At 32.8% G+C, this 15002-nt stretch overlaps 1 protein-coding gene across 2 annotated transcripts in view; it reads right to left on the bottom strand.

Moving 5' to 3' along the window:
- The window catches only part of LOC123551649 (sialomucin core protein 24-like), a 39357-nt gene extending 37339 nt beyond the window's left edge, over window positions 1-2018 (bottom strand). For both annotated transcript variants that reach the window (XR_008370597.1, XM_045340731.2), the window contains exon 1: window positions 1853-2018. Coding sequence is in view for 1 of the 2 variants with exons in the window: in XM_045340731.2 (XP_045196666.2) it covers window positions 1853-1934 (82 nt within the window). In the remaining variant the exon portion in view is untranslated. The remainder of the gene's footprint in view (window positions 1-1852) is intronic.
- Window positions 2019-15002: the final 12984 nt, after the last annotated feature.

Here is a 15002-nt window from a genome sequence, read left to right as displayed (position 1 = left end):
ATATACTATAAACGCTCTTTAAAATGTTAAAATATAATGGTAATGGTAATGCATTATCATCAAAATTGATGTAATGGTAATGGGGTACATCTCAATGTAATGGTTATGGTTATTAATGCATTATGTTACCAAGTAATTGACCCCATCCCTAAGAACTATGTTGAAGAAATCAAAGATCATACCACATCAACATTTTTATCTATGTGGTATAAAAATACAAGAGGTAGGCATAGGAAATAGAGATCAATATAATTGCACCTTTACTAATCCTACCAGGTGTTCTGTATTACAAAAGTGGATTTATTGTGACATTTTGATACAAACAAAACTGTATTATCTGCACTATTATTTACCTACTGGTACTTCGTTTTATTATTGGCTTGTTAAAAGTTAATTTTTTACCATATGTAAGTTGACAGAATCATATGAACCATGTCTTGAGGGGTAAATCAAACACAAATGAATAAATCCTTAATGATTTTGTTGTGCAAAAAAGTATGATATTGTGTCTTAAACAGTTTTCATTTTCCACTCAATTGTGTAATTGCAAGGGAAGTAAACTAATAGATCTCTACTTGTAAGTACTAGCCCAAGGCAAGAGTTGTCATTCTTTGTGGATCACAACTTTGAATTAAAAATTAAAACTTCTGTTATTGATATTAACAAAACTATCATAAACTTCACATTTGTGAAATCATTTTTGGTTATTTCAAGGACTTGGAAATTAATTTCTAGACTTTATTTAATGTAATTCTATCATTGAAAATTTTAGGGCCTATCTCTACAAGAGGGCCAAGATGGCCCTAGGTCCCTCACATGAGTAACATACAATAAAAGTGTTAACATGTTTGACCTAGTGATTTTATGGAGACATTCTGACAAATTTTCATTAACATCCGACCAAAAATGTGGCCTCTTGAGTGTAAACAAGCATTTCCTTTGATTTGACCTAGTGATCTAGTTTCTGACCCCACATGGCCCAGATTAGTACTTGTCCAATATTTCATAAAAACAAACATTGACATTCTGACAAAGTTTTGGGAATATTGGAGCAAAAAAGTGACCTCTAGAGTGTATACAAGCTTTTCCTTTGAACTGACCTAGTGACCTAGTTTTTGACCCCATGTGACCCAGATTTGAATTTAAGATTCATTTTACTGTTGCATTCCGTGTGTACAAACGCGTGTAAATGGATCGAAATTTATTCGTTATTGTGACATACAAAGCTTGACAAAATGAACATCCTTTAAGGCATGGATTAAATTTAGTTACAACTGATTAAAGTTGTGTGTTTTCATGAGTGGCAAATTTTTTTTATGCATAGCCCTGTAATTCACAGAGAGAAACAATGAATGGATGCAACAAAGCGTGTAAAAATTTTTGGGGGTTTTGTTGAGTGAGGTAGTTGAAGGGTCCATAAAGAGCAATTTCCCTGGTCACAGTTATATATCTATTGACCAATGTTTTTGCTCCCAGTGCCTTAGGACTATTTATTATGCCAATATTAAGGTGACCCACACGTGTCGGACCCCTTTGACCATGTTATCCTTAAAATAATTTCGAAGCATAGTTCATGAAAAACTGGCAGTTTGACATTGCAGCAGACAACCTACGGTCATTTCAAAAATATGAAAAAAGAAACAGTCAAAACATTTTCTTACCCAACTTTGATTGTAATCTATTTTTATCGATTAAAATTAAACATCTGTTTTCTGGACATCAGTTTCAGTTGTGCTTAAACTGATATTTCGTCTATGTGACCCTACATTTTACAAAATATCTACCGCTATACATAGAATATATTTCGCTCGAAAATTATTGAGAACGAAATGAAAAACATCACGGAACCTACCTTCAGTGGCTTCTTCTGCCGCAGTTACCGTTGAGGCAAAACACAATATAAGAAGGCAGAATGCAAAACTAATAAACTTCATGGTTATCGACAGTTTCTCCGACGATTTAAATCAATTCGACTGTTACAATATTGCGTCGCAGCTTTTTATTTATCCCGGAAGTAAATTAAGTAAGTACAACTTCTTTTTATTTAAACGAATATTACCATATCACCGTTATCGTCTAAGGTCAATAACCACCAATTTGGCAATTGGTTTTCCCTTGCCGAAGACGGAGGGATATAGTTATGGCGTTGTCTTTTCATCCGTCTTTCCAGTCATAATCAACTTATATACATGTTCACCTCTATAGGGAAATTCGACCCGTCAAGTTTCAGCCAGATTGCTTAAGTAACACCAGAGTTATGGTCCTTAGTAATTTCTAGCGTTAACTATATAGCAATTTCTGGTTCAAAACCTGTGACATATTTGACCAAGAACTATGCATTTTAAACTGAATTTAGATCACCACAATGTGATAGTGCACATATAATTTCGTCATGATCTCTTGAGTAACTTCAGAATCATTGTCATTTAATTGTTTAAAAATCAACACATTTGTACATAACAAACTAACTTGTTGATAGAATTTAATCAAACTTCTTTACTTCTTTCATTTTTTCCATTAACAATTATTATCAACATGTGAATTTGAGTACCCACACCCGGTCACCCCCACATCCCCCCCCCCCCCCCCCCCCCCCCCCCCCCCACACACACGTACATTATTTTTAACCTTAAACCTTCCGTATATTTATCAACATGCAAAGTTGTACCCTTCCCCAACCTAGCTCCTTCACCCAGTCACCCCCAACACCTCGATCAAGCACCAAACCTCCCATCGCCAACATTTTAAAATTATTTTTATTATTAAAAATGAATTAAAATGTTTTTGATTTTTTAAACCTTTCATGAATATTTATCAACATGCGAAGTTGTACTCCCCACCCTCCAGTTCAAATGTAATGCAATTATTTGCTTCCTAGTAACATCTTTTACTTTTTGCCGAATGTATTTCTTTGCCATTCCTCACCACAAACCCATTCGGCGGGGGATACCAATTCATCGAATCAGAGGTGAGTACAAATATTTAAGACCCAATGTCTTCTATCAAATCATCTCGGAGAACATACGACCCACCCGGGGATCGGACTTACGACCCTGCGACCGTTGATCTTTTCTCTCCCTGTTGAGCTAATCGGACAGGCTGATTTTTATATTTAACCACAATCTGTCTCTCACATTTATCTGCACCTATCAGGAAGCTACTAGTTAGATGTAAGCACAGTTATAATCCTGACCAAAGTTAGGAGGTAACAAGCAGAAAAAGGTAGTCTTCAATATTTTTATATTTTACCTCAGTCTGTCACTTATATGCACCTATCAGGTAACTGCTGTCAGATCTACGCATAGTTATAATCCTGACCAAAGATAAGGTAAAAATAGGGGTAAGGATAGTAAGTTGGATAAAAGCTATGGTTTATGTCTGTTTGTGATTCTTTAGCAGTACTTAAGCAAATTGTTGAATCATATTCTGAAATGGCAGCAGGGCATAATGACATATCTGCAAAACTTTCGAAATATTCCAGACCATCAGTTGAAAACCTTTTACATATAATGGTAAGCTTAGGTTTACGTAATGTAATCTAGTACTTTGATTCTTAAATCGCTCCAGTTTACAAGAAAAAAAAAATAGCATAACTATAGGCATGTCAGTATGTTATCAATTATGTCCATTTTATAAAACGTCTATTGATACCCGGCTACTGATATTTTAAATAACCATTTTAACAAATACGGATCTGCTTTTAGGCAAAGTTACAACTGTCAAAATACCCTTCTTTGAACAACAGAGGCCGGAAAAAAACTGAAAAAGATTGCAAAATGTATGTTGATTAAAACAAATTTGTCACGGGCTATTTAGTAGGTTTGTCGAAATCTTTCGATTACAACCCATGCTCTTTTACTCACGTTTCATGATTTTTATGATGTCTTTAATCAAACCTTAACACTCATAGTAACAGGAAGCAATGTGTCAATGTGTTGGCTTACACCCAAGTGCCATCAAAATTTTTTATGAAGACAACTTTCAGAGTGTTATTTCAGGTGACATACACAGTTACATTTTCACCATTGACATTTTTTATTTTTAATATAAATATTATTTGTATATTTTTGCCGATGATAACACTTGCCTGCAGTGAAACACACAGAAATGTTGTTGATTCTGTAGAGTCATATAGTCAGTCTTTGACCGGCTGGTTCTCTAAAAAGCACTACAGAAAAATTTTTTAGACAAAAAAAAAATAAATAAATAAAACAAAACTTTTTACCTACATGGATAACTGTTTCTTGCAATTAGGATTTTAAAATTTTGATGACCTTTGATTTTGAATTAAAATTTGCTAAGCATATTTATAATAACTGCAAAAGGCTTTAAGACAAATAAAGGAGATAAAAAAAACTGGCTAACACTCATGTAAACAAGGCAGATGTATTATCTGCTATACCTTTATATTATAAAACATACACTGTAGCCCTCTCACTCGGCATATTCGTGGTAAGACTTCCCATACTTGGATTCAGTGTTGTTATATTTTCTGATTCTTTGGGATCATGGAGTTCATTAAACATATGTATAATAGAGTTCAGCTTAAGCCGGTGCTATGGGACATGTGAGGTGTTGCATATTTCATTACCTCTCATGAACAGACTTGAAGTCAAACTGAGTCTGCTATTATTCTTCTTAGTTGCATTCTTTGCTTCAGAAGGATCTTTTTACCGATTTTATATATGCCTCTTTCTCGTAATTCCGAGCCTTCTCATTGATCCGCGCTTTGGAAAATTTGCACTTGCAGCTATTTCCTCATCCTAAATTTTATGTATGTTGGGGCAAATCATATGGCAAGTAAACAAAAATAAAAACTAAATAGTATAACTCACATTAAAATAGAAATATACACAATAGAAAATTTTGGCTCAAAATTTGCTTATCTAAAATCACTGGGGTAATATATAACCTTCTTACAGAAAACAGAAACCACTTATTGTAAAACTTTTTTGTCTGCAAACACAATAATATATCTGTTCTTAAATTTAAAAAATAACTTTTTCAAAAACAGCCTTAGTTTTTGAGAGCTAGTACAAATGATCACAATTCTCGGTCCAACGAGAAAGCATCTGGCTGTTTCAGAGGGTGAGGGTCATCATGTGGATTATTCATTGACAACAACCCTTATAATTTTTCTTCATGGGGATTTTTTAAGTTTAGATGTTGGTGTATCAAATAATAGCAAAAACTCTTCTGAAACTTAAAACTGTTGCCGACAAGAACTGAAATACTGGTTAAGGGGCTCGGAATAACGAGAAAAGGACATACTAACAAATGCTGTCGTAGGACAGCAAAGCTCGACTATTCAACAGCCTTGTCAACTGAATGAAAACAAAGGTCGAAAAAGGGGAATAATTTTGTAAAAGTGGGAAACAGGCTTATGGAACCTACACAGTGCTTATCAGCTCATGACAGTGGACAAATGTGTGAAGTTTCAATCCATTCCCATTAGTGGATACTAAGATACAAGCTTACATATAAGAATTTAACAAAAAAAACCTGCTAAGTTTTAAAAGAGGAATAATTTTGAAAACATGCAAAGTAGAGTTACTGAACCTTTTCACTGCATATCAAATAATGACAGTGAACAAGTGTGTGAAGTTTCAATCCTTTCCTATTAGTAAATACTGAGATACCAGCTTACATACAAAAACTTAATCAAAAACCACTAAGTCGAAAAAGAGAATAATTTTGAAAAATGCATAGTAGAGTTATGGTACCTGCATAGTGCATGTCATATCATGACAGTGAACAAGTGTGTGAAGTTTCAATCCATTCTCATTAGTGGATGCTGAGATACCAGTTTACATACAAAAACTTAACCAAAGACTGCTAAGTCGAAAAGGGGGAATAGTTTTGAAAAAATGCACGGCAATGTTATGGGACCGGCACAGTGCATGTCAGATCATGACTGTGAACAAGTGTGTGAAGTTTCAATCCATTCCCATTAGTGGGTACTGAGATACCAGCTTACATACAAAACCTTGAATAAAAATTTCTAAGTCGGAAAAGGGGCATAATTTTGTAAAAAAGTAAAATAGAGTTATGGAACCTGTGCAATATAAGTCAGTCTATCACAGTGCACAAACATGTGAAGTTTCAACCCATCAATGGTTACTGAGATACAAAAACTTAACCAAATCGGGACGCCGACGCCGACGCCGGCCTACGCACTGGTTAGTCTAATAGTTCTACTATTCTTTGAATAGTCGAGCTAATAACTAGAAAAGATCCAGGCAAAAGCTGTAAGTTTCATTTATGAGGCCTATAGATTATAACTCATTATAATACCAACTTTAAAAATAGGAAGAATCAGACTATGACATTAAAGGTAATAAAATTAATTTATAAGCAAGGGTCTAACTATGTACATGACCTAGTTAATACTAAAGGTGGTCAAACATATTTGAGCAACATTTTATTATTTTCAGTTTTCATGTACCGGGTATTCTGTTTGAGATTGTTTTGTGGAATGAAAATACTCATTACATATACATGAAGTTAGATCCCTACTGGAAATATGTATTTTATTACTTTTGATGAATTTTGAAATTTTCTCTCTTTAATTTAGGAATTTTTGTGGACTTTCTTTTCATTTCAATGTACTTTTTAGTTTTAGTTTTACATTTGCATTTGATAAATATTCGGACATTTCAACAACCTGAAACAAAAGGCCAGTTTTGAAAAAGCATGTAGCTTTGGACTTTATCTGTTTTTGCGCAACCGAGAGAGACAAAGGGAGGTAATAATACTATAAATTTGCATTTCTAATTAATTTTGGCAAAATATGTATTTATCAATGCAAATTTTGACAACTTTGATACATATTATTGCATCGGCCAAATATGTTTATATAATATACACTTATGCTAAAATAAAGCTATCTTGGTTGGGCAACCATGATAGGAAAATCAAATTTTAAAAATACTTTAAGTGAAACTCTGTCGCACATTAAGTACTCTGTGAACATATATATAAGTGTAAATGATCAGTTGGTTAAGTTTTGAACACATCCATTAGTTGATCAAAATCTAATTAACCACCTTATCATTTTTAAAAATTGGACCAAAATTATCCTTTCTTACAAATGTACTCTTTTGTATCTGATTCATAATTTTGAGTATATTTGAATCATATATGAATTTGCATGTCGACAATTTTTCATTTCTCAGACATGTTTCGGTTTAGCACTGTTTTCAACAGTGTTTCAGAAAATGACTGTGTATGTATCAAACTGTAAAGTATTAACCCTTACCCTGCTAATTTTCTATAATAAACTTATCCTTCTTTCAGTTTGGACAGTATCATTAACTATTAAAAGGGATGCATATAAGAATACTGACTGAATAGCGAACCGTGCAGATCATGATCAGACTGCACGGATCGTGATCTGCACTGGTCGCAAAGACAGAATCAGTCTGTCCAGCATGACAAGGGTTAATATGTTTTACTTCCTTAATTCGATGTAGAAAAGTAATAGCATTTTCAAAACTGGTCAGAGTATATCCGTTTGGTTTTATTTATACGTTTTAACATTTCTGGGTTTTATTTTGTTTGTATAATATAACGTGCATGCTGATCATGGTGTGCACTGTTCGCCATTCAGTCAGTATCTCTTTGGTTAGCATCCCTTTTAACAGTTAATTGTACCGTCCAAACTGAAAGATGGACAAGTTCATTATAGAAATTTAGCGGGGTAAGGGTTAATTCAACACAGTCGATGATCATGATACTCCCTATAACAATATTTAGTAATTGAAGCAGATTTCTTCATAGCGAAGTCGGCTCTATGTGCGCATTTAACCAATATACTTTATATTTACTATATTTCTAACACGTTTGATAAAATATGTTGCTAATAATACATTGACATTTCACCAAAATCAAGTGCTCCAAAGTAAAGTTATTCTATTCATTTTAACGATCTTAATACATTTTGTTTGAATTTCGTTACGAGGCAAAGAAATCGTGATAACAGGAAAACGACATCTTTGCCTTGACATATGTCGGATAAGTAAATCGTGAAAATAACCATTTAATTAAGTGTTTCAAATACATTTCATATTGGTATGAGGTGAAAGTATGCACTATAGAATTTCGAAATACAACTATAGGAACCATTTAAGAAGTTAATAGTTGAAGTGAATTGGGTAAGAAATAGTCTCGTTTAGTATTTTTGCCTTTACGTGTATCAGTAAAATGGAGATAAATACAACTATACATCACACCAGTGTTTAAATTGTATTTATTCAACAATAAGTGAAACAAAACGTACAACAAAACAACAAAATAAAAGAAGATAAATCGCAATGCAAGGATTATCACAGATGATCATAATCAGAAAAATAACCATTTGTACACTTATGGCTTAAACTAGTTATTTTGTGTTGTTTCTACTTGTTTACATATTTTGTTAACCTTTAAGATTTCTCACCATTTTTTAAAAAACACAAACAGCAGTTACCAGTGGAAAAACTTCGAAAACAGAGATCATGAAAAATACGAAGAGTTTCATGTAAAATAATGGTGCCATAAAGTATCACAGCCTTTATTGCAAATACCAAATAAAATATTTTATTCTTCACAGGCCTGGCAATATTTCTTTTAAAAGTCAAATATTATAAACATATAATACTGGAATATTAACTGAAAATCTCAATATAAAGTCATTTGTTGTAACAATATGAAATTAAAGAGCAGCGACTAATGGTCATTATGGTAAAAGCATTATTGTGAAAATAGTTTGCATAAATGAGCATTACTGGTACATAGAGGTTACAAATAACCTTTTCGGCAAGAGCAGCATTCCTGTAAATAAGATAATTTAGAAGTGTCAAAAAGAAACGCGGCAATTATTTTATTGGTTGCATGTTTTACCCATTTTAACCAATGTTTTAATGATATCGCTTCAATGGGCATACAAAATAATCCACTCGAAAGGCCATTTTGAAGCCGGCCATATCTAATATTCACCATTCGTTCATCTGTTATGTTATTGATGCAATCTACAGGACTGTTTCTGTCTCAAGTTGCAAAACAGTCCGCCACTTGACATTACACACTTTATATAAATAATATAGTGAAACTGTTCGTCAGACGAAACAGTGATAGGAATAAACATAAATATTCTTAAATACTCGCACTTACTGCAAAGTAGTACAATGAAAAAAAAAACAAGAACGAACAAGAGTAGTGAAGATGAAACAAAATGTTAACAAATGCAGAATGTTTTTAAAACGGTTATGTGATCAATTTTCGTTAAGGTAGTTATGCACGTTTGGATCGAAATTTTTTCTGCAATGTAGAACTTGATTAAACCCTGATTTTCCAAAACTTAAGAATATACTTAGAAAATTCGGCAATTAAAAAAGATAGGGTCGTGTGCTGGATTTTTTGCTAGACTGACTTGAATAATTTGGACCTCACGTAATTTTTCATAATGGGAGTCTATGGAAAAACTTTTATAACAGTTTCCCTTATAGAAAAATTTCTACAATGTAGATTTTAATGAAACTTCTCACAGTCGTAAATAAACATATGATCTATAATGTAGTGAAATGAAATTAAATTCATTAAAGTGAACCGCACATTTCAAGGTAATTTTAAGACATTATTTTGAATTATTTAACGTGCCAGATGTTTTAATATCATATTTTAACTTTTCAAAGAAAGTAATAGTCCTCTTGTAAAAAAAAAATACTCACGGGTTTCCATTAATTTATAAAATGATTTTCGTTTCCGTACACCGAATCCAGGCTTATTTCTACGTTTTCCGGATAAATGACGTTACGCCATCACTTCCGGTTTATCAAACGTGCAGAACTACCTTAAAACCCCAGGGTTTACTTCACAAATGAAAGACGTTTCTCTTTTTCTGTCATGTATAAAAATGTGACAGGTAAAGTTTGTATCAATTCAAATATAACACTGCCAGACTATTAGAGACAAAATACGGCAGGTTCTGTCTTCTCTCGCTTATAATTATATAGGCAGCATTTGGCTAAGTGTTCGAGGTATGGCCGATTCGCTACAAGTATTTTTAATTGCGATAGTTAACTGATATATTTTGATGACCACCTGAATTTGTCGTATGTTACCGTTGATATTATTTACAATGTCCAAGGGCCCTACCGCTACAGTTGGGGAGTTCAAATTGACGAGACGTGATAAGCCATTGCTAGCTATAGAACATAAAGCACGATCAATACTGCCTTGAAGCTCCTGAAGATAATATAAAAGGTCTCTAATATTTTTCCTTGCAAAATTGAAGTTTGTGCTATTAATAACCTCGATTGAGATAGAGAAATTCTTCAGAACTTCATAAGTCGATAGTAGGCATTCGGTAATCTGAAAAAAATGCAATAGATAAATAGTTTCATTTTCATTTTCAAGAACAGGGCTTTGAGTGGTATAGTTTTCTACGGCTAGTTTTTTTTACTCACATCCACTTGAAAAAGGCAAATTATCAAATGCTCACTCTCAAATATCTCAAAATAACAAAACACTCATTGGATATGAACGAAACTATACGACATAATTTGGTATTTTGGAAATGTTTTAATGATGGAGACAAGAAGGAAATTTCAATATGCGTTCAAGTGTCTACCACACTTCGGCGATAAGCTTTGAGTGCTCTCCAAGCAAACTCAGATTACAAATCCGTATTTAGTTGGTACTCACTTACTCACTTCCTTAACAATATTCTCGGCGATATATGACCATTTTGTATCGATTCGCCGTAAAACCCAACTCACTCACTTAACAATACTATATCTCTATCGCGAGTATAACACGTGCAATCCTTTAATAATTTTATTCATCCGTTAGTATCATAGAACGCAACCAATCAAAGTAATAGAAGGAGTACTGGGCAAAAACGTGCACATTATAGTGACGACTCTATTTGCTGAATTCTATCATATATTATAATTGAATATCCAAATAACCAGGAAAAAAAACAACACTGCGTCTAGGATAGTAAAGTCAAGATATTAAAGATAATGCATAGTCGAGGTGTTGAACGCCTTTTATTATTTTATATAAAGAGTGCAATAATCTAATTGCTTTTATGAATAAAAACAAGCCAGATAAGAAAATGAAAACAAGTTTTTCTTACCTGTGATCTGCTCATGTTTTGTGCTAAATTGCAGGAAATATGGTATATCCTGTCATTCTGGAAATACCTTCTAAATGGCAATATATGATAACGCAGTGCCTGTTTAGAGGAAAATAAATATTTATTTATTACTTTTCAACAACATTAAAGAGAAGAAAGAAAATGACTCAATTTAAAGAACTAAAACAAACTTTGTTGCATTAACATTAAACCATATCGGAAATTCAATGACCTAATAAGCAATCTGATGATCTTGGCATTTATGCTAGGAAGATACTGAAATATCCAATGTTTCACGATATTGAAGAGCCGTACTTACTAACTTCTTCAAATTATCTGCCTTTTCGTATAGCGCTCGACAACGTACTTTTATGCCCGAACTACTATCCGCGACAATGTTGTGTATAATTGTGTTGAAATTCGCTTCATTTACGTCGACAATTGGTGGTGATCCATTAACGTGGCACGGATTTGTGTGGGTTTCAGACCCCGATTGGCTTGTTGTGCAAATGCACACGGAACTTAGGACAAAGAGCAACAAAGACGTACAAATAAGACCTGCAACAAAACAACAAAACTAAATAAGCACTCAACAATGTATTTTACTTTCACTCTTAGAATACGGACATATTCCATCGTAAAATATATAAAGTTTGTATTTCCACTACCGTCCATGAACAGGCTCAATCAAACCGAGCCTGCAACATTTTCGTTTTTGTCGTGTTGAGCGACCTGTGAAGTTTCCACTTTTTCTATTTTTGTATTGTCATAGGTTAACTAGTTACATCTATCAGTTTTACTTTGACCGGGTTTCAGTCTATTTAACTTTGAAAACAAAGGAACAGCTCAAGATGAACTCTGGCTTTTTGAAATTTACACCCAGTAGAAGGATTGTGAAATACTTAGATTAAATGAAGTGTTTTGTTAAAAGAAATTAAGAATTGTGATGATTTAATGTCAGATTTCCGTTTATAATAGAAATGCTCGCTGTCAATCGGTTTTGTCATTTATATGGATTCGATGGACTAATCATTATGCATGCGACTTGGACATCAGCATAAGGTTATCATAGTCAATAATAAATGCATGTATTCATACAAAGTGTTCGCACAATTTGTTTGAATAACTTGTGACCTCACAATTTGAGACCGAAATAGTATTTTTAAACAGAATTGCACGACTGACAGCCAGACTATGAAGTAAGTCTTTTTAACATATGAAATAAATAAATAAAATATATCCGAATATGCAGGATGTACCTTTATGAAGTTGTAGAAATGATTTTGACGTGTTTGAAAAATACATCAGTGTATTTATTATTTTCCTTTGCGATCCTTATACTACTTTCCTTCATGAGAAATATAACTGATCTTAACAGAGTGTTCTTTGCTTCATATATACGTCTCGACATTATGCATAGGAAAATACAGTACAAACTATTTTAGTCTTTATCTTTTTAGTTTTGCTTAGGAGAAACTAGATGAAAATTGCAAAAGAAAAATATCCAAAATTTATTTTAAAACTACCGAGAAGGAACAATTTAAAAACTAACACAGGGTAGTCGTCTACAAATACATGATACCAATATCATCAGGAGGAAGAGGTTTTGATAACATATGATCATATAATAAACAGAAAAAAGTGGAAACTCCACAGACCAGACTTCGCTCACAAAGCATCTCTACGTTTTCATCATTGCGCTTTTACATGATAGTTTGTGGTTTCTATTCTAAGACAATATGCGCAAACGAAAAATGGAAACATTTTAGACAAAATAAATGGGCTCATGGTCAACCATTCAGATTTTTAAAAACAAAAAAATCTTTGAAAGAATGAAGACGACTTATTTCAAAACAAGATACTGAAAACCGAATGATTTATCATACAGAAATATTATCAAAAGCGACAGGTCATTATTTTTAACCCACAGCAAAAAGTGCGGCTGGTTTCCTTAAGCTTGATGTATATAAAAACACAATATTCAGACAGGAAAATGTTTGTATCCATTATCTCCCTAATAGGTTTATATTTTCTCCTTTTAAACCCCAATTATATACAATAATGAACAATATTCATTTTATTTTCAATTGAAAAAGCTAAACTACATTGTATTTAGTTATTACGTAACTACCAGTGAGAAGTATGTTGAACAGACAAGCAATAGTAGTGTCTGGAGGAATAGATTAATGCATAGCTCTACCTATATTTTGGCATGTAAAATGCATAATTTCAAAGTTTTCTAGAAAGGCTACATAAATCTTACTATCTCTGAATACCACGTATTTAACCATTTAAAGAATTCTGTCATTCATATTTTTCATATTATTTAGACCTTACGAGTTTAGATAATAGCGCATGTAAAACCGTTGGTAAGTTGACTTAGAATCGTATAATGTAATATACACAGTAGTTTGTTGTACTACCCACTTGTTTTATTGGTTTAGTGATTCGATCCATAATCAAGTGGTTAATTTGTAATTTCTTACCATGTAGAAAACTTTTTATGGTGTACATGGTTTTCTTGAATTTCTATTTTGCATTTTACTGGATACATATAAATTCTACAAGAAGAGTAAACATCTTTGCTTATTGAGACGCATTTGCAGATTTAGCAGAAATTCTCTAATATAACCTTCCATGTATATTTACATAATCCTCTAGTTACATTAAATTTCAAGTACCATTTTCTGATAAGTAAAAATGACCAAAATAATAATGTTGTCAATATTTTTTGGTTTGTTTTATTTGGTTTGTTTTATTTATGTTATTCAAACATATGCCTACCTCTATTCATGATTGAAATCATGTCTTCAGTAGGTAAATTTTGGGATATTATAAGTGTAGTTATTTTCTTCTCTCAAGTTATGTGGTAATAAAGGCTTGAACCTGTTTATATACTATGCTTCTTTCCGGAAACCAGGATTTTTTTGTTTTACAGCAACCTCACTGATGTAAAAATAGTGTAAAAATTCCATGACATAACTCTAGACTGAACCTGAAAATGTCTACAAGTTTGTTTTATTACACATTTGTACTCCTTGGCAGGCAGTTACGTAAAGGTCTTCAGAGAAGTAAAATTTAAGAAAATTTGCAGGAAATTGCAGATATGAATCACCTTTGGTAAAAATTTGTTTCTTTTAAAAAGGAAAGTGCAGTAGATCATTTCATAAGCAAGCAGTTTTAGCAGTTTAAAGGATGAGTTTGACATTTATCTTTTCTCCTTTGATAAAGTCATATTTTACATTCTTATAAGACCATTCATTCGTAAAATGAAAAGGGTATTTTTCTTGACCTGTTAACCACTCATTTTAACTGTTCACACATATTCATTCATAAAATGAAAGGGTATTTTTTCTTGACCTGATAATCTTTCTTTGCGACCTTTTTCACCTACCCATTCATAAATTTGGGAAGGGTATTTATTTTAATATTCAGAGTGATCGTTATCATACTATTCTCATTGATAAAAGGTGCAAACATGACGATATCTACAAGGTTATCTAAACAAAATAATGACCGGCTACTTGACGTGATAGAGCTGAGTAGGATGTCGACAAGGTCCGATGCAGCTTTTTTTTTGGAATGAACAGCTATCTTTAGTTACAGAGTGGTTTCCTTCTGTCGCCGATTAAGGAATTGAATTTTAAACGATCTAGACACCCACGTATAAAAGAACGGAAATACAGTTACACATGGTATTACTCACTTACTTTTTTACGAAATACAACTAATAAATCGCCCACCTAATTAATGATTAATTTACATATGAAAGTAACCATTACCCAAGTCATGTTTTTCGAACTGTACAAGTGTGTATTGTGTAAATGCAATGACATATTTTATGATCTAAAAATGACAACAAAAGTGTTAAAAATAAATTCCG

The sequence above is a fragment of the Mercenaria mercenaria genome, chromosome 4, assembly GCF_021730395.1.
Source record: "Mercenaria mercenaria strain notata chromosome 4, MADL_Memer_1, whole genome shotgun sequence".
NCBI classification, from domain to species: Eukaryota; Metazoa; Mollusca; class Bivalvia; order Venerida; family Veneridae; genus Mercenaria; species Mercenaria mercenaria.
The sequence above is the reverse complement of the archived record's forward strand: the minus strand, read 5'-3'. Positions and strand labels throughout refer to the sequence as shown.